The 24,384-nt window shown below is 34.5% G+C and overlaps 4 protein-coding genes across 4 annotated transcripts; all 4 read right to left on the reverse strand.

Annotated features, from left to right (window-relative positions):
- Positions 1–1,209: 1,209 nt before the first annotated feature.
- Positions 1,210–5,331, reverse strand: TRIADDRAFT_50085 (uncharacterized protein; the record flags this gene model as incomplete). The annotated part of the gene is made up of 11 exons (XM_002111132.1): positions 1,210–1,324; positions 1,487–1,650; positions 2,057–2,425; positions 2,584–2,737; positions 2,856–2,973; positions 3,139–3,235; positions 3,339–3,440; positions 3,628–3,769; positions 3,874–3,971; positions 4,123–4,254; positions 4,858–5,331. The coding sequence occupies 11 exons, from the start codon at positions 5,329–5,331 to the stop codon at positions 1,210–1,212; spliced, it is 1,965 nt and encodes a 654-aa protein (XP_002111168.1).
- Positions 5,332–8,692: 3,361 nt separating this feature from the next.
- TRIADDRAFT_50086 (uncharacterized protein) lies at positions 8,693–11,157 on the reverse strand (the record flags this gene model as incomplete). The annotated part of the gene is made up of 14 exons (XM_002111133.1): positions 8,693–8,806; positions 8,892–8,966; positions 9,048–9,119; positions 9,239–9,276; positions 9,353–9,437; positions 9,591–9,671; positions 9,793–9,919; positions 9,957–9,961; positions 9,995–9,996; positions 10,254–10,308; positions 10,435–10,493; positions 10,586–10,633; positions 10,942–10,975; positions 11,077–11,157. 14 exons carry the CDS (start codon positions 11,155–11,157, stop codon positions 8,693–8,695), a joined length of 876 nt encoding a protein of 291 aa, XP_002111169.1.
- Positions 11,158–16,785: 5,628 nt separating this feature from the next.
- Positions 16,786–19,671, reverse strand: TRIADDRAFT_63790 (uncharacterized protein; the record flags this gene model as incomplete). The annotated part of the gene is made up of 4 exons (XM_002111134.1): positions 16,786–17,041; positions 17,142–17,241; positions 17,350–17,516; positions 19,330–19,671. The coding sequence occupies 4 exons, from the start codon at positions 19,669–19,671 to the stop codon at positions 17,009–17,011; spliced, it is 642 nt and encodes a 213-aa protein (XP_002111170.1). The 3' UTR covers positions 16,786–17,008.
- Positions 19,672–22,479: 2,808 nt separating this feature from the next.
- On the reverse strand, positions 22,480–23,947 carry TRIADDRAFT_23232 (uncharacterized protein; the record flags this gene model as incomplete). Its single annotated transcript, XM_002111135.1, has 9 exons — positions 22,480–22,542; positions 22,644–22,688; positions 22,805–22,855; positions 22,939–23,017; positions 23,089–23,168; positions 23,252–23,317; positions 23,457–23,546; positions 23,626–23,676; positions 23,828–23,947. Coding segments are annotated over 9 exons (645 nt in total), but the record flags the coding sequence as incomplete, so codon positions are not given.
- Positions 23,948–24,384: the final 437 nt, after the last annotated feature.

Raw genomic sequence — 24,384 nt, forward strand, 5'->3', positions numbered from 1 at the left:
AGTAGTCTATTATACAAGTTGCACTAGCTTTTATACAGTATTGCAACTCTCGTGACACAATAATGATACAATCGATGATTTAAAATCCAATTTATTCTTATTATATGCGTATAAAGTAATCTTGAGATAAGTTTAGCCACTCACACCCAATATCAAGAGTCTAACGAAAATCCTATCCGATATACTGCTAGTCACAGCTAAAAATCCATTTCATAATACGTAGTCTAGGACAAATTGAACTATTATTTTTGGCTAGGTAGAAGGGAAACGAGAAACTACAATACATATAATGATCAAAAGATTAAATGCTTCTTGCATTAATAAATAAAGCAAGAAAAATCAAACACCAAAAAGGCAAGAAAAAATTCATTCGTGGGGTTTTTTCCAATTTCATAAATAAATATCAACCTATGCGTAAATAGCCTGATAATGAGATAGAACATCAAATGCTGTACCCTTAATTAATATATATCACACGATGGAAGTAGCACAACTACTTCTACGTGATGAAGCTAAAAGTACCATTAATTAATTGAAACTCTCTTGAACAGTAAATAAGCCAAGTCCAAGTAGCAATGAATTATCATTAGAAGAAATAACGTTCAGGAACTCATATTTAGTAAATGAATTGTAAAAATAATATAGAAAAGTTATAAAATAGATTTTAACAGTGTGACTGAGTAACATACCATACAATAGAAATCAATCCAAACACATGGCTTAGCGAAATTGCAGCAGTACCCAAGTAATAATACATATAAGTAATAGGTCAGTAATATAATATTTTAAAAGATGATGTATCAAAATAGACATTGTTAGAATAAGTAAAAAGTGCCATACAAAGTGGTAAACAACATGATCATCGTACTACGTTATGATGCTATATTAGAGTACCATTTTTGAATAGCATGTCAATAGTGCTAAAAGTAAAACTTGATTTAGGCCGTTATTCTTTTACAAAATTATTAATTACAAGACGCCAAGCCTTAACTTAGACTGAAATACAGTATAAGATAACGGAGATCAACACTATCGTATAGATTAGCTCAACCTATACGTAGCATTTCGTCTATATCAATGAGGAATATGGCTATATATATATATAGGAGTAAGATATGCCCTATATATCTATTGACAACTATTTTATAATTAAAGCCTTAGATTAGCCCCAAGGATCTTGTGTAAATAATAAACCAGCAGAATAGGATATTATATACTAATTGAATTGGGGATGTGCATCGGATTCAAGTAGGCATAAGGTGGATTTCTAGTTTCGTTTCTTTTGGTATTCTCTTCTGAGATTTTCTCCAGTTCTTCACGAAATCTATTAAAACAAATACCAGCAAGAATTAAATACAATCCGATTATAAAATAGATAAAAATGTAAAATCGAATTTATCGATGATATCCAGCAATATATGCCAATGATTTTATTGTACCATCGTAATTCCGACAAAAATATAGTATAGTAATATCGGTTACTTACTGTTTCACTGCTGCAGTTCCTATTGGATCAAATATATAATCGATTTCAAAGTCGCCTAACGCATTCGTTCCACGGTCACTAAGAATTCTACCGACGACCATGATGTCTAAAGTCATCGCTTTATGAGGTAAATGCTTGATGATATCTGCTTCAGTAATGGGATCCTACAGCGAATAATAAGCATGGAATCATTATAAATACATCATGTATATTTATACCGTATATTCTGATGTTTCGCATATTTTTAGTACCAATGATAAATTACAGTAATCACGTGTTGTTGTTCCTATCTTGCATACTAGTAAGACTAAATTTTTCATTAATATCTATCAACCTACAATATTTTATACTTTTTAGAATTATCGGTGAAATTGATCGCTTTCGTATTTAATACTAAAATGCGAATAGGTAAACTAGCACAATCTTAATTGTTGTATAACTTTCATTAGCTGTAAATACCAGAAACATTTTAATATTTACTTTATCCCGTGACCAATTTAGACAAGCTGTAATATAAAATTTCTACAAAAACTATCAATACAATAACTTTTAGAACAATGAAAAACATACCTTATTTCGCGGTGCTTTTCCTCTCATAAATGATGGATAATTTGGTGGGAAAGCATATTCATCATATTGAGCAAAGTTAGCTGCTGCATGACCGACGCTGCTAATAAACACGAACGATGTAAACGTATCGATAATTTGTTGCCTTGTTTGAAATTTGCCGTCACCAGGAATTCCTTTAATATTACAACCATTAGGATAAGGAGATACGAGTGCTTTGGAAAATTCCTGTAGTTCCCAATCATCTTCAATGGCCTTTTCATTCTCATAGTGGCCTTCGACAAATCTAGTAACGTAATTCTTGATACAATACCAGATAGGCAATGCGTCATCTCGATAAGGATAATATGGCAATACTTCAGGGTCATCAACCTATATCAATTAAAGATTTTAATATCAATATTTCTAGGTTATTTGTAAAATTATTAAAGTTATCAATAGTATATTTATGAAATGATAATTGGTAGCTCAATAAGTAGCGTGAATAACTTTTCTGAGCTAAGTGAATTAAATCACCGTCTTAAACCTACCTGACGCATTTTTAGTTCTTCTGGTAGAGTGCCATCACGATCTAATCGCCAGCTTTGGAATCGTTTAGCGGTAATGCTCAGCATTCCACCCGCACCGGCTGTCATAACTTGATCTACCCAGCCACCAGGTGCTACCAATTTATTGAGTGCACGACTATTTCATAACGGTTAAAGAAAAATTGAGTATACCAGGCAATCATTTCGATCGAACAGAGTATTATAGTAGTTTTAGTCTATACAAGTATTATTCAGGCGATAGTGAAAGGCATTACCTATTGATAGCAATAAGGAAAAGGAAATGAGGTGCAATCAGGCGGTATAGAGGATGAGACATGCTTAGTGTACGATTAGCAGCAACTGCAACGGATTCCATAATCAAGTGTGTAAAGCCTAAATTGAAATGAATTTAAAAATGAGTACGAGATAAACTTTAATGAATGCGTAAAAATGATAATTCTAGTATATAGCAACATAATCCATCTGTGGTAGACCAGCAGTGTACTTATATTTAATCGTAGATTGAGAAGAATGAATTTTAACCTAGGTGGAACAGACCTAAATGGGTACTGCCTTGATGAAATAGAGAATCGGCGTTGTTGTAATACATTTTGGCCAACATCCAGACATACTTATGATCACTAGGTAGAAAAACCTACGGCACAATTCAAAATAATGTTAATAATGGAAAGACGTTGATAGAATGCTATCCTACGCTTTAATAGGATAATGACTAATAGATTAAACTGTTTTCTTACAGGATTGGGGCAGTCTTCGGTGGTTTTCGCAAATAATTGGATAGCGATTGGCGACAAATCATTTTCTTTATTTAAGAAGAAAAGAGCGTAAGGATTTACCAGCTAGAAAATAATCAAAAATTAAGGCGATGTCAATTTGTTAGTACAAGGCATGTATTAGACAAGTGGAAAGGTTAAAGTATGCCTTATATCTCTATTTTTAAATAATTGTACACAAGTATCAATCATGCAAGCGATGTTCTTTCTCATGGAAAAGAGCATTATTTGTTTATAACTCTAAATCGCTAACCTCTTTCTCCACTGGAATACCCATGAGTGGTACGTCTTCTAGCATTGTCAAGTCACAAATGAACAATTTTTTCTTGGCGAGAGCTTCATCTAAGGTGAAACCTTCCAAGAATGGGCTAACCATCTCGTTGGTCACTTTAAAACTAACAAATACGTAGAAAATCTTGTTACAAATTCTATAATCCTCGAAGTTGCCTTAAATCCTTGAAAGTAATCCTATTTGAACGATGATTTTATTGCAACTTACTTTGATGGAATTTCAGTACACAACTTCACTAAGACTGGATTAACACCTTGGACGCGCTGTTTACCGAAATAGTTATCTTCTTTCCATCTGTACATGCCCTAATAAGTAAAAAATAGAAATTAAAAATTGAATCTATATCATTTGTGATTGTCAAACCGTAATTAGGTATTAATGTGAGAAGACTTAGGGCAATCATCAATGAAAACATAACATAAATTAAACGGCAATTGTCCATTCTTTCTATCTTACCATAGGAATATCAAGACTGGTTCCTTTCTTATAGATGTTACCAAGATCTTTTAGTGACGACCATGTGTCGCTAGTAAGCCTTCTCATTTTACTCTTAATCAGGAGTATACCTTTGGTTCGAACGATATCCCACTATATCCGAAAAATAATACCAGAAATGGCAAAAACTACCCTTAGATTTACGCATTTAAATCTATGAAATAGCAGTAGTTTGTACCTTTTAACCCTTTTTACTCGTTGATATGTGAAGGTAAAACGTATATATTAAACTACCAGAATGAAAAGCTAGCACTAAATTCTTAGTCAACGCTTTGAACTTACCTTGTAGTCGTTACTAAACATTTCATCACTTGGTAACTCTTTAATCTACGGTTAAAATAGCAAGGGTAAACAAATACGTGAAATAGTGAGTTATCCAGTACAATAATTGTATTACTTTAGTTGAAAAATCAAATTATAATGGTAACTTTAAAAAGTTGTTTTATAACTACTACTTTCTTTACATTAGTTTTACGAACTAGGGACAAATTATATTTATATATGAAAAGTTACGCGCATATTTAACAAATCCAACTATTATTCTTTTTTTCTATCACTTTCAATAGACTACAGAACCGGTATAAATTAATTTAATCTTTTTTCAATTTGAATTTATTTTCGATTTTAAGGAGTTTCTTACATGATTCTACTCTATTTTTAAAAGCGTGCTTGTTGTCTTATTTAACGTTGCAGTACCTGTACAGGGATACCAGGCGATTTCTGATCAAGTGTGTAATACATCCGTTTTTCCAATATTTCTTGTTTACGGGTCTCGGATGCCACATCATTCTGAGGTAGGCAGCAGTCCCACTTTTGAATTTTCAAAAGTCCATCTGCTTTTACCCAACGATTGACTGGGAAATAGATTGGTGTCGGCTCAACACCAGGTTGATTGGGTATGATCCAAACACGGTCACAAAACCAACTATCGCCAAATCCTTTCGTATCACGACTTAATTCAATAAATTCAATTTCGCCTAAGTCAGGCACATTGGAGACAGGAAATTTATCGGTCCGACCTTGTTCGAAATCATTTCGCCATTTACAATCAAGGAAAATTTTACGTGACTTCTTTCCCTCCTTGTCGATGAGTGCAATATAGATATTGGCATCAGTACCAGCACCTTTGCGATCGCCAGTTTTAATGAAAATAAGGTAATCTGCTTTCATGGATGTACAATTTCCCATGATGAATAAATGTTGTGATTTTAATTCAGTCTCAAACGTTCAACAGGTGATAAAAAATAAAAATATTCTTTGATATCCAATAATTTCGTCAACTTAGACTCAAATGGATGACTGTATATTCACTTTACGTTGAAATGTAGATTAGTTTGGATTAATTTTACTACCACACGGTAATCGATCGATCTAATCGATTAGATTTATATCGCCGTCAAGTAAACGATTAATGAAAAGAAAAAAATGCCGCTGTAACTTTTAGACAATCCCTTAACTTAAATACAAATAGGAATGACCTTCTTATTAGTTAAATACAGTTAATGATCGGCCGTTTCTATTTTATGATGACTCGGTTGCCTAGCAATATGATACGTAAATAAGGTACCAATCTTCAGTTAATTTAAGTGACCCCTTCTCTTCCTCATATCATTTATATCACGATCAAAAGCCATTCTTATTGACTTACAATAGCAAAGAAAATCAAGTTTACTTTGTTGTAACTAACAACGATTGTCTATAGTCTTCACGTATTTTATGACGCAATCTATGCAAGCAATAGAAATTCAATGTGACGTTGACGTTTTTGGCGAGGCAGAGGATCCTTTCATCATGATAATGAATCATTGTTCAAACTAGAGGATAATTTTAGTAACGATTGATAAATCCATTGAATAGCCATTTACTAATGATATCTATTTTGTGCTTGAATCTATTTTTATTTCAGTCGTCTTGGGGGGGGTAAATTTCTTCCTTGGTAGTCCTATTTCCACGATATTAAGTCAAGTTTAAAATAGAATAGTCAGAAAGAATAAAATGGACGAGATGCAGTGCTGTAGTAATCAATTGCTGTATGAATTTTGTCGCTAAGATAGTACAATGGATTATGTATTTTGATCTAACAGTAGTAAGATATTTAGCAATAGATGAAATCGATTGGAAAATGTTGAAATGAAATGGAAAGAATTTTGTAGTGGCAAGTTAAAAATTGTATCTTGAAATCAGGATGATTTATTTTAGAGCTATTTGGAAGCGGTATTGGTTGATGAAAAGGGCGAATGAATAGTAATATGTATTAATTTTATATATCTTAGCGACTAAATAATGGCAATCTTCAAATAGTATAGATTTAGATGGATGCTCTCCCACAATCAATGGTGGTTGAAGCTGCGGAGGAAATCGAGTAATATCAATCTATAGTTTATTAGTCAAATTACTCATAGTAATCAACAGCTATAATATCATAACATTGCCACCAGAATTGTTTTCATTTGCGGCAATCTGAAATCTGTGATGGACTAAGGAGATTTTACTATCAATTGGATGCAATAAGTACTTTAATTAGATAAATCAAACCACAACAGGGAGTAATTACTTATTAAGTTTAAATCATAAGATTGTATAGCGGAGTAAGGGTACATCATTTAATCGAGCTCCTTCCATTTTATAAATTGATATAACAATATCATACTGTAATGCACAAAATTCATAAATCGCGAGCAACTGTTTGTTGATCGTTCAATTTAAAATAACTTTTATTCATAGGGTGTGTTGCGTTAAGGAAGCACCCTTTCAAATTCAGAAAGTAATTGAAATCGTTGGAGAACTCTGCGTAATTCTGTAATTAATAGAATCTGTTAACAGCTAGCAATGGTATATAGTTTTAAATACAGCTATAGACTTTATAGAGCTTTTCTCAATATGGATGTAAATAATAAAGAAGCAATTTAATTTATCCTGTGTTAAAAATAATACTTAGTAGGATTTCTTCATGATTATGTTGACAGTACAATGAATAAGATATACAATCTGATGGAGTAAGAAATTAATAAGATCTACCAATATCACGTGTTCTGATGGTGATAGAGCAAATCACTGTATAGAAAATGTGATTAATGTCACGTACACAGACAGAGGATAAACACACATATGTTGTACAGTATTCCATTAGTAATTTTATACGATATAGTCTTCAGATATATAGTAGCTGTATACGTATCAGATACTGTATCGCTGATATAATATTTTATTTTGCTTAGAGTTAATATTGTCTACTTTTAACTTTCTGACGATGGTAGAATAAGTACCGTAGCTTTGGACTTAGACGCACCATTTTATAAAAATTTAATCGAATGGTACGATTTATTTGTAAATAAGGATGGTGTAATTGTATTCAAATTGTGTCACGTCTTTCCTGCAGTTGCCTCTGTGTACTTGGTGACTAATATCGATATTCTATTATGCTAAGCTTAGAACTCAACAAAGCTAAATAATATACCAATGGTCATACTTATTATTGGATCCATTTTGTTATTACACGCATTTTTAGAACGACATTTGCGCTTTTTTGGGGTGAATGTGTGCGTCGGCATAATGCGGTAAACTGATACTAACACATCTGATCATTTTCAGTCGATAACTTTTCGATAAAAATAGTAGCATCATGCAAGGTATTTTTTGCCCACCTTTTAAGTGATATACGAGCATTGCAGATTGTACTGATGACCATACGTATCTCTGTGAGATGCCCAAAATTACCCAACATAATTATTAGTCTAAATAGCAGCTCTAGCAATGGTAGAAGAAACAAAGAGGTCAAATAATAACATTCAATAAAGGCGTGTCCTAATATATATGGTATACTAAGTTGAGGAGATCGAATGATTGTTATAGGCAATGAATTACAAAATGATTTTCAATCATAACCAAAGTAAGTAATTCAAACCTTTAATATAATTCAATAAATTTAAAAGCCAGGTGTCAAATAAACCAATTACAGTTGCACTACTGAATATATTACATCAGCGTCAGAGGTAATACATTAGAAAGTCTGTTCACTTCCCATGTAAAAAATGAATTTTCAATGATCATTGGAATTAGTCAGTACAACACATAGTTATTTCAATCATTCATTCCAGTTTATAAAATTATTTCCGCAGCGGCATCAACATCAATTTCCAATCTAGTGGTTGATTTAATTTTAGTGGGTAATAATAGAAGATCTTTTCCTTATGTAATTACTTGCTAGTTTTAGGCAATTGCAAAACAACGAAATCTATCACTGTACAGGCCGAAGTTATAACAAAATGCAAGATCGCGGCATTTTTTATAGACTTTTACAAACAGGGTATACCATAAGCTAATGTTAAGCTTAAAAGTCAAATAAATTTTGGATTTCCAAGGTTATTTTCTAAGCAATCATGGAACTTTAAAATGACTCATATCAAGATGGTATGATTTTGCCAATGGCTAGAATACGTTATCTGAAAAGGAATACAAGTTTACCGATTAAAAAGCTATAACAGCACTGTATATCTATCTTGATTTCCAACTTATAACACCTCAACATAATCTAACATAAGAAATTAGTACCCGATGAGCGTAAAACTAAGAATTTCATCAAATCTGATAAGGAGATTATACCCATACAATGTTGTTGACTATCGACGACAATCAAACGATGCACCTAAAAATCCAGTAAGAACTTATAGATAAGCTTAAAGACAACCTAATTGTATTATTCTACCTATAAGATATTATTTAAAAATTACCTGCTTCTCAACTAGTTTGTTAATGACCGCAGATAAGGTTTCATTAGGATAGCAAACAATAACTCCCTCAAGAGTCTAAGAAAAGGAAATTACAAATGGCCTTTATAATTTCTTCATCAAATAATATGCTATTGACAAATGCATGAATCTACTTACAGACGATCTTTTCTCTAAGGCCTGTCTGACTGTAACATCCAGATTATTGTAAGAGCGACCCTCTGCTAAATTCTAAGCATAAATAAAATATTAAAGAGAAACTAGTCAATTCTCTTGTAGGATGAATACCGTATACAATTATATTTAACTCTATGAAGCGCCAGTATTAATATGCAGTGTAAGCTACTTACTAATGCATCAAATTTTGCATAAATGTCCATGACTTTACCTATAAAGGAATAATATAGAAGAACAAGTTATAAATTACATCAAGCGTAAAATAATTAATCCTAGTTACTTTTGACCTGCTTCATTGACAATTGGAAGTGCGGAAATTCTACGCTCCATGATTATGTTATGGGCCACTATTAGAGGTGTATCTGGCGATACCTAATGGTTGATGGTGTAGGTTTGAATTACATTGACCAGATACATTATAGACAGTGATATTGAGGGTCAATACTTGCAAGCCAGTAAAAATTCAAAAAGCAACATGCTAACAGTTTAGATATTTATATTATATGAATCATCTGGCATAATTACCATGGCAACATTTTCATACGTTCCAATTCGAAGTTCCTCTACTGTTTGACTCATATATGAAGGAAATCCCATGTCTGGAAACTAGAAGGAATAACGGGAAGTCAATAGAGCGATTAAAATTTCTAGATTCTTAGCATAGAACGACGTTAAAGATATTAATTTAGGGATTGATAACCGATATAATCCTATTTCGTTAACTTACGTGTAGGTATAAAAACCTAATAAGCCGTTTATGTGTTATAATATACAGAACTGCACCAGTAGTCTCGTCAATTATTGGTAATCGATGAATTTTATGGGTAGTAAGATATTTTACAGCTTCATATAAACTAGAAAAAAATGATTCACTTATAATTAGTACTGTACCACGGCTATGGTATAAATAATATAAGTATATACTGTACTCCTTTAATTTAACAGTTATCTATAATTGTAATTAATCAGTTTTCAAAGAACCTTGATTTAGATTAAAGGTTAATTAATATTTTGATACCGCATACCTTGCAGATGGTCCAATCGAAATTAATTTGGCATGTTTACTGGATGTCGCTAATTCTGATAAAAAGATAGTTTAGTTAGTAATAGTACTACTGTACTGAACTCGCTACGTTCGTCACGATTTTCCATTTTATTAATGCACTAGATTAAAAAATTGCTAGTTACTATTCGTACTTTTCCAAGTTTCAATCCTATGATCTTCTAGTTCGGTAATTTGAATCTAATACAAGGTAAAACAAGTTTATACTAGTGATCTACTTCAGATTCAATTGGCCACTGATATCATAATAACAAAGTAAATTAATTGTTATTATTGTAAAGTGTAAGTTATCGTTATGGTTAATACCAAAGGCGATTTATAATAATGGCGTAAAATTTCGATGAAATCTGTCACTGTCAACATTCCTACAAAGTATACAACGAAAATATTAACATTTTATAGCTTAGAAATCAGATTATGTTCACTACTGTCAATACTAAAATACTACAAGCCATACCAACAAATCGTTGTTCTGATGATGACCATAAAGGGGCAGATCGTATTTCTAGTCAAGGAATAAAAAATAAAATTATACAACACAAAATTATCCTTATTACTTTTGGGATCGGTTGTCTTTATCCTGTTATAGGAATTTAGTAAATTGATATAATATTTTTAAAATGAATCGGCATTGTATAATGCCTAAAAACTGAGATTGATATTAGTTAAAATATGTAAAAATTTTTTACTACCCAGACGGAATAGGAAACAGTCTATTTGAATACGACTGAAATGAGGTATTTAGAAATTATTATTTTATTGCAGTAACAAAGCTCGCTAAGACAGCTACATCGTCCATACGATCATACTAACCGTTAGCGACTAGTGCAAAGAAAGCTTTTTTCATCTAATACAAAAAACGTAATCGATTCAGTTGCAGTTAGTTCTGAGTTTAGTTAATAAAGCGTGATTATACTGTACTGTCCAATATAAATTTGTATATCTTACCGATAACTTGGTATCCAGGGTTACAATTTTGGAGCTAGGAGGAATGAGTTCTTCGCATTTTACAGATTTTAAAAATCTCATATAGTTGTCATCCTCCGAATCTACAAAAGAATTCATTCTGAGCTATCATTGGCATGCTGGGTAGATATTGATTACGATTAATTAATTATTAGGATCAGTAATAGGGTTATCATGTTGAAATAATTCTCTTATGCAAGTTTAGAGTGCAGGTAGGGGTAGATAAGTAATGAATGAGAAATTAAATGCTCCGATGTTACTGTAATGTGATGCAACTAAGGTTATCCTTCTAGAACGTTATAAAAGGTAGAGCAATTGTCGATAATTAACAATTGTCTAATTTAACTTACAATTAATTCATTCTTACCGTTTTGGTTAGTTTTTATTATTAATTATCTTGAATACCGTGCTACTACATTACTGTACTATGCATACTATACAATAGCGAGTAAAATAGTGTTTACGATGATAATAATTAAGTAGAATTTATAATCTGAGGACTTGCCTTGTAAAATCATCCTTTCAACTTGAGTGCGAGAATTCTAAGTGTAAAAACAAAGTGTAAGAGGCGGCCGCATGTTGATAATAAAATCATCAAGGTGATCATAATATAAAAATATTGACGAGGTAGAAGCAATTCATAAGAGTTTCCATGAGAAAAAAAACGTATCAATGATCTAGGTAGGTCAATTCATTATTGTAGCGAGTTGATAAAATAAAAAAATAAATAAAACTGATGATATAGCTTGGTGTTGACTCGGTAATTGCGCATTTTTATACAGATAGTAAAGCACCGTAAGAACTGATAATAAGATACAGAATAGGGTAATGTAATTCTACTTTGGCGCAAATTAGTTATCCAATAAAATCATTAGATATTTGAATCGATTGTATTAGTGATAACTTGTGAACATTCTCACAAGACAACTACAATTTTCACAGTCTTTCTTGAAAATAGAAAAGTGAGAGAAAGTTGATAAAAGTGCACTGAACTAATCGATGAATGCCCATATTCAAATAAAGTTATGATTTTATTACAGAAATTGTGATGCATGTAGCATTAAGTGATAGCATACAGTCCAGTTTCTAAAAACTGTTCTGTACTGTAAAAGACTGCTATCTTTCATTAGTATAACTTTAAAAGTCAACATTATTTTAGGAATGATCAGAAAAGAAGAAAAAAAAAGGATAGCGGTCAAGATGTGCTCGTATGAGTTGTTGCATTCAAGTTGAACTACAATTACTACGATGAAAATATAGAGTACCTTAACTTCTTCTGTTTCCATTTCATCATCTTCGATGTTTTGTAAATCCGAAGGTACATAGGCCCTTAAGTTGGGTTTTTCACCTGGATCCGATCGAGATCGTGCTAGCAATCTTTCAGATGGGGATGAATCATGAACAGACTGAGAACGTCGGTTACCGGAATTGGTTTTATGAGCAAGTTTATGGGCTGTTTTTTTGGTAGGTGATTTGACCTTAGCATTGGATGGATCCACATCGGTATCATCAAATACCGGCATAGCAAATTTGCTGAGATCCTATTGTCAAGAAAGGTACATTAATAAAATTGGATAATGCTTAGGTTTATTGCTGCTACTCTGTCTCATCACGTTGTCCAATATTGGATTAGAAGACTTTTGATTACAGTACTAAAGATGGTCAAAATAGAGTGTGTGTGTGTGTAGCAGGCTATTGCAAATTTCAATCCACTAAATACACCTCGGGAATCTTGTGAGTGGGATAGATTGTGACATCTATCGTGTGCTCATGGTTTGGACTAAACTAAAATGCGTCATCAAGGACTATCAACAAGGCAGCAGGTATCCTGTCAATTGATATTTCTCTCCTCTCAGTAGAAGAGGATCAACATGCATTGGATCGCTATCCATGAAGGTGAGAACGTATGTTGTTATGCCTGGACATGATTGCAAAGGGACATATCTTCTATCACTTTCCATGCAGTACGTCGATACTTGTATGGAAGAGTGTTGTAGGAAAATGGTGGCGCAAACATCTATCGAAAGGTAAAAATGACCAACTACGGTGATAACGTACGTGATGAGAATTCCATTGTGGACGAATAGTCAATAGTACAGTAATTTCTTGCCCACATTCAGCGTGGTTAAGCTAAGTATGCATTTAATTGATGCTATCATGCCTATTCTTACATCATCTTCTCCTATTTCCATTGGATCGAGTTCGTGGTCATCCATGATGTTGTAGACCTTTGGTAGTCCAACCTAGAATAACATACGTCCATTTTGAAATGCTGAGTACTAGGATGCATCAATTGCTCTATTGCAGTGTCCATCCAGCCAACCTGGTTGAAATGGACAGTCATTATGATACTACCACTACTACTATAGACAATGTTGTATCAAGAAATAGACATGAATTTGCCATTTTTCTATCTCCTTTATTTGCTATCTACTCGTCTCTATCCTATCCTTAAAGTCTATGCAATGATTGTATGGCTGCATTAGCAATCGTCGAGCTCGCTGTGGAGAAAGAGTTAGCACGCTCGATCGACCTACCTGACTTTTCTTGTCGACGATCTAATATTCAACAAGCAATTGCAATTAGAGCTGTAGCAGCAACAACAGTCAATAATGGAGCATAGAATGGAATAAATCCTACTTAGGATGGAGAGTTTTGATTCTGCAAATAAATTGCCTCTTGAAAATTGCAATTCCTTAACTCTGTCAACGACATGGAAAGGGAATAGAGAGCAATGTTTTCAACATCCCCGCTGGGTCTTTCTGTCGTAGCGTCATCGACTTCCAACTCGCTGATGGATGGAGCACTCGACTGGATGTTGGTATGGACGCTCTAGGACAGACCGAGGTTACGGACTCGAACTGTGTGGAACAAAGTGGCCATCGTCGTGTGATGGTTGATTGACGTTTGCAAGGGTAATGGATGAAACATTGCCAATACGAGTAGGGTATTGTATCAAGTTATTTGCATATCTTGTGGAGGACTCGATAAATTTCATGTTGGCACAGTAGTCGGTAATTACAGTACAGTGTACAGTGTACAGTGCACAGCGTACTGCGTACTGTAGTAAGTATTATGGACTGTACAGTAGAGTACAGTACTGTACAGTACAGTAGTAACTGTGATGACTTACTGTATTGTACAGTGTACTGTACAGTAATACAGAGTGTACAGTACACTGATTGCCATGCTACGGTACGGTACGTCACGTCACAGCCAAAGCTTTAAACTGGGTACAGTAGTCGGTATTTACAGTACAGTGTACAGTGTACAGTGTACTGTAGTATACTGTAGTATTATGGACTGTACAGTACGTAGAGTACTGTACAACTGTACTGTACTGTAATAACTGTGATGACTTACAAGTACAGTACAGTACTGTACTGTACTGTACAATGTACTGTACAGTGTACAGTACATAGAGCGTCAGGCTTAGGGTTAGGATCCACCACACGAGCAGTGCATGACTTGATAGTACTGTACTGTACAGTATAGTACTGTACAGTACAGTACTGTACACTGCTTGCCATGCTACGGTACGGTACGTCACGGAACAGCAAAAGCTTTAAATATTGCAACCAGCCTCTTGGCAGTTCACTTCTCCGCGCACGTGGCTCTCTAATCAGTCTATCTTGTTGCGCTCCTCTTCGTTTCGTTTTTCCTGGATTGAGGCAAATGTGGCAAAAAGAAAAAGAAAACGCCATGGTAGAGAAGAAATGGGCCTGTAGGACTAGCCAATGGTAAGTAGATTTCCTCGACAGTCAACCTAGTAGAAGCTGCAGAAGTAGACAGTAGGAGACGTCTTTTCCACCTTGAAAAAAGTCTTGAAATGCTGACCAGTCATGCCTCTCCTCGGAGGTCCATGACGCTTCAGTTTTTGTCTTTTTCATCGTCATGCTTGCAGCGTCATTCGTAGCGATCTCTGCTAGTGGAGCATGCTATCTGTACCATGTCATGTTCTCTTCTGATATGATGATGTTGTATGTGATTCCCCATCAGACTATGTTATGACGACATGCAACAAATTCTGATTCCATCAATGCCTTGACCTTAAAAGGCAATATCCAAATAGCTTGCTTCCAGTCATGCTTCAATTAAATAGCAAATTATTTCTGTTCTTACCTAGGTAATGCTATCGTCATGATGGAGAAAGCTTTCGCTGCAGCGGTCCACCAAAGATGAAAGATAATGGTCTATGAGACAAGAGCTAAACGCAATTTTCCATGACAAAAAACGTGCCATGGCCTTGCAAGGGTGAATGATGGATGCATGCATCTTCCAACTCTTTGCGTCGACCGACTACGTTATTAAAGTAGCGTCTTTGTCGGCTGTGATCTTAACATGCTTGGATAGGCAGTGTAAGTGTCAATACAGTAGCATGTAAAACTCGATAGTGCAACCGATTTTTGGGTAAATGATGACTATACCTTTTTTCCCCTTCTTATCGATATATGACGACGTTTTCACTTTAATTTTAAGCCAGTGACTACTGATCCCAAATTATCCAATGATATTGAATCCTATTATTTGTTCACATTTCTGGTACTTGCTGATCAACTAAACTAGGTCATTTTATTACTACCCGTACTCTTTAGGATCAGCCTTTCCACAAATAGTCATGCGTAAAGAAACATTGAAGCAAGTGAATTCCAACAGCTGTTGTGTTAGATGGTTACCATGAATTGAGGTATGTAGAAAAGCACACCGTGACATAGATCATTTTAGTAATGCATCACGCCTTTTGATTGTACACTGTTCAGTACATTTCTGATGCAAATCGATGATGAAGATTTGCCGAAATTCGCAGTTTCCAACCGAGGTTGGGTAGTTGCCAGCTACACAACCTGTGATGGCATATTCCTTGGATGTCTGAGATTTGCTACAACAGTGTACACGTAGACATACTGTATAGTGCCGTATTTACTAGCTTGCGATGATGCAGTTGCTCTTGGACTACTCTTGACAAATTTGAATACGTTATTTCTGTATGTCATGTGCGTATCAATGTACTGTGTAGCTGGAGTTCGAAAATAGGTACTTGTTAGGCGTAGGTGATTAATATCTATATGCTTGGAATGTATTCTATATTGCTATAGGCAGTGGTGAAAGCCGACATTGGAGGTACAAGACAATTCGTAATTACCAAGATCGTTTTTGGTACGTTACTGACATTTCTTGAGGCGTGATTACTGCAGACAGCCTGACAAATTGAATTGCACAGAGTAGGGTGGGGTGAAGGACCCATTCTGTCATTAATCAATACTAATTGTACCTATTAGTCAGTTTGTTGCCGTAAACTGTTTGTACAATGAATAAAATATTGATGCTATAAACAATAAATATGTACAAGCACGTCAATCAGAAATGCAATAAAGTTAGTTTGAAATCAATGAAACTCGTGTAGTACATTGCTGCTATTTCAAAGAACGAAACGTTCTACGACTGATTTTATGAACAACTAAAACGGATGTGTGCTCTGCATGCGTGACTACTGGTCGTTTATGCACATCATGATAATCAGTGAGTAAAAACAGCACTAGAAGAAATTGTGTATTGAAATATGAATAAGCGTACTTTATTACATGCTAATATTGGTAGATACCATAGTAATAAAATAAATATTACTGATTCTTACAAATTAATACGTACAAAAATGATTACATTATTACACAATGTACCGCAAATAATACAGGATTTAGTAGTGAAACGCTACATTTGCATTGCTAGGCATGCACTGCATGGACTAGAATGATATCAGTAAAAGTTCATTTACAGTCAATATAATACGGCCATTTTCTCCGCATTATTACAAAGATTTTAGTAGGAGTCTTATGTCCAGTCCAGGACAATATAGAGTATAAGCAAGTCACTTTACAAAAATGAGCTATGATACAATTTGAGATTTAATTCAAGTTTAATCTTGATGAGGCTTGTATAAATCTTCATACTGCAAAGGAAAAAAAGATGTTCATTAGCAATCTCGATAGCAGTTGGAAATTTTAGCATTTTAATCGTACGTATACATCAATGTCAACAGATAATCTTACCACAACAAGTTGTCTCCCAATATTTCCAATTGTAAGTCCACCTGAGAAATAAATCGACGGTAGCCAAGACTTGACAGATAACAAATCTGGCTCATTGTAACTGATAAAAGGCGAAAATTTACACTTCGTTAGCTTACTATAGAGCAACGCATTTTGCATGCTTTTAGCCAATGCTAGTAATAGTAAATGTTGATAGAGTGACAATTACCTAAAGACACCATTTGAGACTAAAATTTGATTAAAGCCCGTAGCAACAACAGCCGATAGCATGGCCAAGAAAAGACCAGTTCGAGTGCGATCGTATAACCACCACAAACAAAGTGACATTGCCGATACCCAGAATGTTAGCTGAGCAGGTGTTGAAAAATTAAGTGTCTATATGGGAAAGAATCAACGAGCACATTAAAAATACACGTCCATTTGCGAGATTAACTTTAAGGTGTTGACATTCTTGTACAATAGAAATGAATTGCAAATCGACAGATGTGTAAAAACTACGATAACGGAAAAGGTGCACCGAGCAGTGTATTATATTATTGTATTGATACAGGGTCATTGAGCAATATAGTTACTGTCAATATGCAGGCATCCAAATTTGTATATACTGTATAATGTACAGTATCATATTGTGAATGTTTTTTGTCGCATATTCAATATACGCGTAGAGCGGTATCCACTGTGTCCTGACACTGTAATATGTGAGAAGAACACCAATCATGAAGTTTACATTAGTGTGCCTGTTGATTTGCTTGTGCTGTAACACCGTCAATTAGGGCATAACTGACTGAAACTTGCAGGTAAGACAAGTTACTTCTAGTTAACGTATAACATAACATTAGATGAAACTGTGTCGAAAGAATTTAGTTCAACAGCCATTTCGACCATATTCCGTAGATCACGAGAATATTTTAGTACAACTATTTCGACTATATTCCGTAGATCACGAGAATATTTTAGTACAACCATTTCGATTATATTCCGTAGATCAAGAGAATATTTTAGTAGAACTATTTCGACTATATTCCGTAGATCACGAGAATATTTTAGTACAACCATTTCGACTATATTCCGTAGATCACGAGAATATTTTAGTACAACCATTTCGACTATATTCCGTAGATCACGAGAATATTTTAGTACAACCATTTCGACTATATTCCGTAGATCACGAGAATATTTTAGTACAACCATTTCGACTATATTCCGTAGATCACAAATATAGTTATTTTAGTAGAAGTTGATGCAAATTAGCGCAAGACCGCACTGCACTCACGTGATAGTGGGTGCGGACTTTGCGTCATAAAGGATTCACCTACGGTATTGCAGTATCAAACAGTGTACTGTTCCGTACATTACCTACACTCCCATAGCGAGAGTTGAAAAGATCATTTAGAAGCGTAGATATACGCTACAATAGCATAATAACATGTAGTGGATCGCTTTAGTGTAAACTGCCCTTCCACGACGCTATTTAACCCTTCATTAATTCAACATTTTCATCGATTAGGTTGGGAACAGAGACTCAACTATTTGCGTCAAAACACAAAAACAATCGCAGTTTGTACTAGTCCATGAACACTACATAGCATTCTTGTGTAGTATAATAATGATCAAGCAATTGAATAAAACGTCTCTTCCATCATGATGACGTGTATATTGATCATGGATCAATCAAAATCGAAATGTTGTAGTACAACTTGAGATGATGATGTTGACTAATAACATCATCATTCTGATCGCATAACTTGAGATGATGATGTTGACTAATAACATCATTCTGATCGTCTAACTGGAGATGATGATGCTGACTAATGACATCATCATTTCTGATCGTATAACTTGAGACGTTGATGTTGACTAATATCATCATCATTTTGATCGTAAAACTTGAAATGATGATGTTGACTCATGACATCATTATTCTGATTGTATTACTTGAGATGATGATGCGGACTAACAACATCATTATTCTGATCGTGAAATTACAATCCTGTTGATATTCAACAATAACATGCTAGTAAAACACTGTAATAATACTAAGCGATTAGTCGTGGCAAAGGTTTTCAAACTTGTGTCTTACTACTAGCAGAAGAAGTACATGAATGACTGTATGTCGAAAAAAAGCATCAGAAGTAAAGAGGACACTAGGAAAGAGAACGGCATAACCTATACGGCAGATTCAACTTACAGCGGCAGCGTGATTAATTCCTATCCATAAAGCAGTACAACGCATTATACTTGTCCACTCGTTCTTGATTTTAGGAGATTCACCTAAATGATGATCTGCACAAGGAAATGCCAATCCAATCAATACAGCACCAGTACCATATGATGGCAGCATCCACCAAGTAGACATTGATAGGCCAAACAAAGCGAGGCCTGACAGGACGTCTCGCGAAAAAGCGGCTACATTACGTTGAACTTGTAAGACATTCAGTACAAGAGCGAATATGACACCAATGAAAAACAAGGCAATGACTATTCGAAGCCAAGGAACTAGTGCCGAACGAAGTGATTTGACGTTGGTCATGATTGTGCATAAAGACAGTAAGCGTTGACCAGATTTCGTTTTCGTTATTTGACAATGTTTTCTATTACGCTGATGACTCTCTAACGAGCCTATACCACAATGAATAGTAAGTAATATCCAATGTTATGACAGCAAAGATAGTGTCCAGTTTACATGTTACTTATTGCAATTATCTACTGATGAGAATTAGAAATGGAAGTATTTCCAACATGATAGCAATAACAAACTTGCCTTACTGCTGATGTCAATTACAGTACAGCAAATTCTATTCTATGATTATTACACTACAAGTGACGTGCAGTCCATATCAGAATCTTCCGTTGACCAAAGTATCTACTGTACAAACGGTAGATGATCATTCCAGAGCTACACTACTGTAGGTCTATGGACTAAGTTTGATTTTTCCAGCTGTTGTAGGCTAGTGAATCTTCAATTTCTGTTGCAATATCGTACAGCATTATTATTATATTCAAAATCAACGCAAGGCATACAGTACTGTATATGTAAAGTATCCACTGCAAGCTCTTCCATAAAGAAATTTCGACAGCGTTTCACTTACGTAATTTGATCCTTTTGCCAATCAAAGTATTCAATTCAAGCTAAAAAGCCAAGTAAAATGGATTGATTGATTTTGCCTTGAAGGTTGATATATGGAGTAGAAACCGAGTAGACTAGAGCGTGTTGACATCGGTGTCAAGGCAGACTGTGATTGCAGTATGCCAACTATTCGATCCTAATGGTCGCTATGGTAGTGTCCAAGTCAGTAACATCTGATTGATCTGCTGATACTCGTTGGAAAAATTGTTGGAAAGAGTGATACGGTAATCAAACAGGGCATCCATTCTTTTAGTCAGGTGATCAGTGGTGTAACCATTGGATTGGATGGGTGCCGTACAGTACCCTGTACGGTATTGCAGTACAGTACTATACTGTAGACTATCAGCCAGCCGTGGGCATTCTGTGTCGTATCGTACAAGCCTTAAAGCAGCTAGGGTACAGTGCAAAGTACTGCAGACCACAGTACGTACAGTCGAGTACTGTAGTAAAGGTTACAGTGGACGTGATGTCAATGGAGTGAGGTGGTGAACTGTTCTTCCAAGAAAGAGACTACGCATGTGCCATCTTGTAAGGTGATTGATAGCCAACCAATCAAATTGCGTCTCGGCCGTTGACGATCGCATGACATCTTGGTCTGCAACAGCTTAATACTGACGGCTTCAACTACTGGTTAAGTGGTTATCCCACTCAATCATTCATTCATTCGCCATAGTGCTCGATCAACAGATCGTATGACGAGTCAGGAGGATGATCTATCCAGTAAGGAGGAAAATCCATATCCAAATTATTCCCTAACATTAGTATACAAAGAAATATCCAAAAATAGTGGCCAATTTGCCAACGTCTGTCATTTAAATGGCACTTTAAATATCAAATGACTTTCCACACACCCTGCTAATGTTAGGGTTAGGGTCAAGCTAAAAGGACAACTTGATCCTACGACCAGAATGAAGCAATCTTTAGACATTGATACACTCGGCTAAATTGTCTTTCAACAAATCTCAATAATGACCCAAAGTCATTTCATGGCAATTGAGCTTACGGTCAATAAACCAGCTAATGGTCTAGAGTTGATTAGTGTCTCATCCATGCATAACATTTCAACACCAAGGGACCCATTCATAAAGCACATTGCTAAATCATGGATAAAAACAACAATGTCAGTGTTGATACAATAATACTTATTCAATCACCAATCTGTTCATGGATCAGTTCCGGTTCTGAGCATTTTTGCGAGCAATCGATTAGACGTATACGGGTATGTAGTTCAAGGCGTCCAGGATACGGTACAATATTAAAATTTGCTCCACGCTTTTCACAGGCGTAAATGACTCTATCAAGTTCAACCTTCACGGAGTAATTCAATCATTCAAGAAATTAAACCAGCATCAATACTTCCCTTGAATATCACCATTTACTGTATAAACTGTACTGGACTTTACAGTATTGATAGTCCACTAGCTTATACGTACTGTCAATACTCTTTCATCAATGGAAAGAATCTTGTTTGCATGATATTGGATTGGATTCAAATTGGTAAACAATGCTTAGCAAATAATGACAGGTACGGTAGAGTACTTGAGCAAAGACAACAGATATCGTCAAATTTTGACACTATGCAAAGTGTGCATACTTCTGTGTCTTAACGAGTGACCTCATACGGTTCCTATATTGCCAGAATTGTTAGCCATTGCATTATTACGTACGCATGGATGCAACCTGCAATCGCAATTCTATGATTACTTTTGATCAAGACTAAAATCGTCGCGCATTCATGTGTAATGAACTTCTACTACATAGACAATTGATATCCATCACTGGCTACCATAGTCCCTGTTATACATGCACCTTAAGGGTTAAATACAAATCGATCCAAAATAAATACGGAAAATGTTTTATTGCCTACAATGACAACTACTTGAATCGAACTGTCATATAAAAAAAATCAATTCATTTCAGATAGAAGCCTAAAATAGGAATAAATTTGTGGAATCAAGTCGTCACCACTTCTGCAGGAGAAGTATATACTGAATAGATATAGATATAGATATATGTATATAATGAATTAATCGATGTATTCCAATCACGCACAAATGACAACTTAGAATCAATAAGGTATAATAATTACAGTAAATCCAATCAGAAAGTCGTAAAAACCTTTGCAGTTTGCGTTGAAACCCAAATTATTGAAATTTACATTAGTCAACAAAATATCTGTCAAATAAAATTTAGTTCGATAGGAAGCAATCTTCACAGAAGCCTTTTATGTACAATCTCATAAATCAATAAATGTCTGAAGTATGGCATATTTTCCTATAAAAAAATTAGACATAGAAGTGATCTCCTGGTTACAATAGATATAAAGAGAGATAGTACAGTATATAGTCATGTATCTTTCGCTAAAGAGAACTAACCTGCTCGAAAGCCAAAGGGAGGTCACGAGAAACGCAATCTGCAAACTAATAAAATGCAGCATTATCAACAACGAAAACCTTACAGTACTTATAGCTTTTCGTTTTTTACATAACAAGTAATAGATATCACACTCGAAAAGCTGACAACTTATTAAGGCTACCTTGCAAGCAAAGACACCACAGTCGGATCCATTCATTTGCTGTGGCACGTCCTAAAGAAGAGATGCAAAGTATTTGCATTAAAAAAAATTAAAAATGTCAAACTATATAATATAATCGTAGTCAATTATAGTACCTTAACCATTATGCTGTTCCATTCTGATACGTCATATTCTTTTTGCCTTTTATCTTTGGATTCTTTACCGATATACTCTCTAAAAATATTAGCAATATTGTATGGAAGATAGCAATAAGCTAAGTCTACGTTAAATTCCAAGGCACTTACAACAGCGTATCGACGCATTTATAATTACTCCCAAGCATGGAATCATAATATTTCACTTCCTTCTTACGAAAATCAATTGTCTACAGTAGAAACAGAAATAATTCACGGTAAGGTAAAATTTCGTGCTGAATATACGCAAAATAATACTCTTTGTCATTCGTACCGCTAAACACCAATGAACTCCCAGATGTATAGGTATTAACAATAGATCAAATTGAAATATATCCACCTACATGATAGGTTACACGCGATCGAATTAAATTGAACTATTTATTAGTAACGAAAAAAATTGGATTCAATCTTGTACTAAACATGCATACAGTTTAAATCTGTATCGAATGTGGTGATCAATGCAATAAAATTTAAACCTTTTTCGTCCATCGTCTAACGCTAGAATATCCTTGGCTTGATAGTTTCGGATAAAAAAATGTATTGAAGACATGTACCTTGGGCAGTGACTTCATAAATAAACCAAACAATAATGTTCATCAAAATCCGCTTACAATTAATATACGGTTTAAAATATTCTAAAAATACCTTTTCATTTTGACTTCTTCTTGAAATTAAATTAAAATAAAAGTTGATAACCTACAAGACAGAATTAAATAATTAAAACGTAAAAGATATGTACCATTTGTTGGCCATTTACCCAATCTCTTGCCTTGTGTAAACAATTCTTGTTATATCTAAGTTTGTAGTAATGCAGCTAACTTGAATGATGCAGTAGCTATTTACAAACCTCATCATTTAGCCAATTACAATTCGATAATGTTTTAATATCTGATCGTGTAATCGTTATATTAAACTCTTCCGATAATACTTTGTTATTAGGTCCTCCATGTAAGGCGGAATTGATCTGAAAAAAATAGAAACAGCCTTAAAGGGTTTACAATCTTAAAGTAATATCTTTGAAGGTGGAAGTTTACTAAAATATAACTCACAGCTTCTTTCATGCAGTTGTCCAAAGTTGGAAAAAGATTCGCGGGTTCTATTTTCTTTTCATCCTTTATAATATCAATCTGTAAATAGAGAGTAAAGCTATATGGACCGTAGCATGATTGCAATAGTCTATCAAAAACGTCACTGACCTCTTGTATTAATTTATCGATCGATTTCTCCTTCTATATAGAAACACAGTAATATGATATTAGCTCTTCATTAAAATCGATTCTACTAAATAATCGTCAATTACCATCACATCAATGTTCTTTAAGTTGCCCGATTCCCTTTCAATTTCTTTACGAATTTTAATTTCTTCTTTAGTTTTTTCTTTCCTAGAAATTGACCATACAGTAC

The sequence above is a fragment of the Trichoplax adhaerens genome, genomic scaffold, assembly GCF_000150275.1.
Source record: "Trichoplax adhaerens TRIADscaffold_3 genomic scaffold, whole genome shotgun sequence".
Classification (NCBI taxonomy): domain Eukaryota; kingdom Metazoa; phylum Placozoa; class Uniplacotomia; order Trichoplacea; family Trichoplacidae; genus Trichoplax; species Trichoplax adhaerens.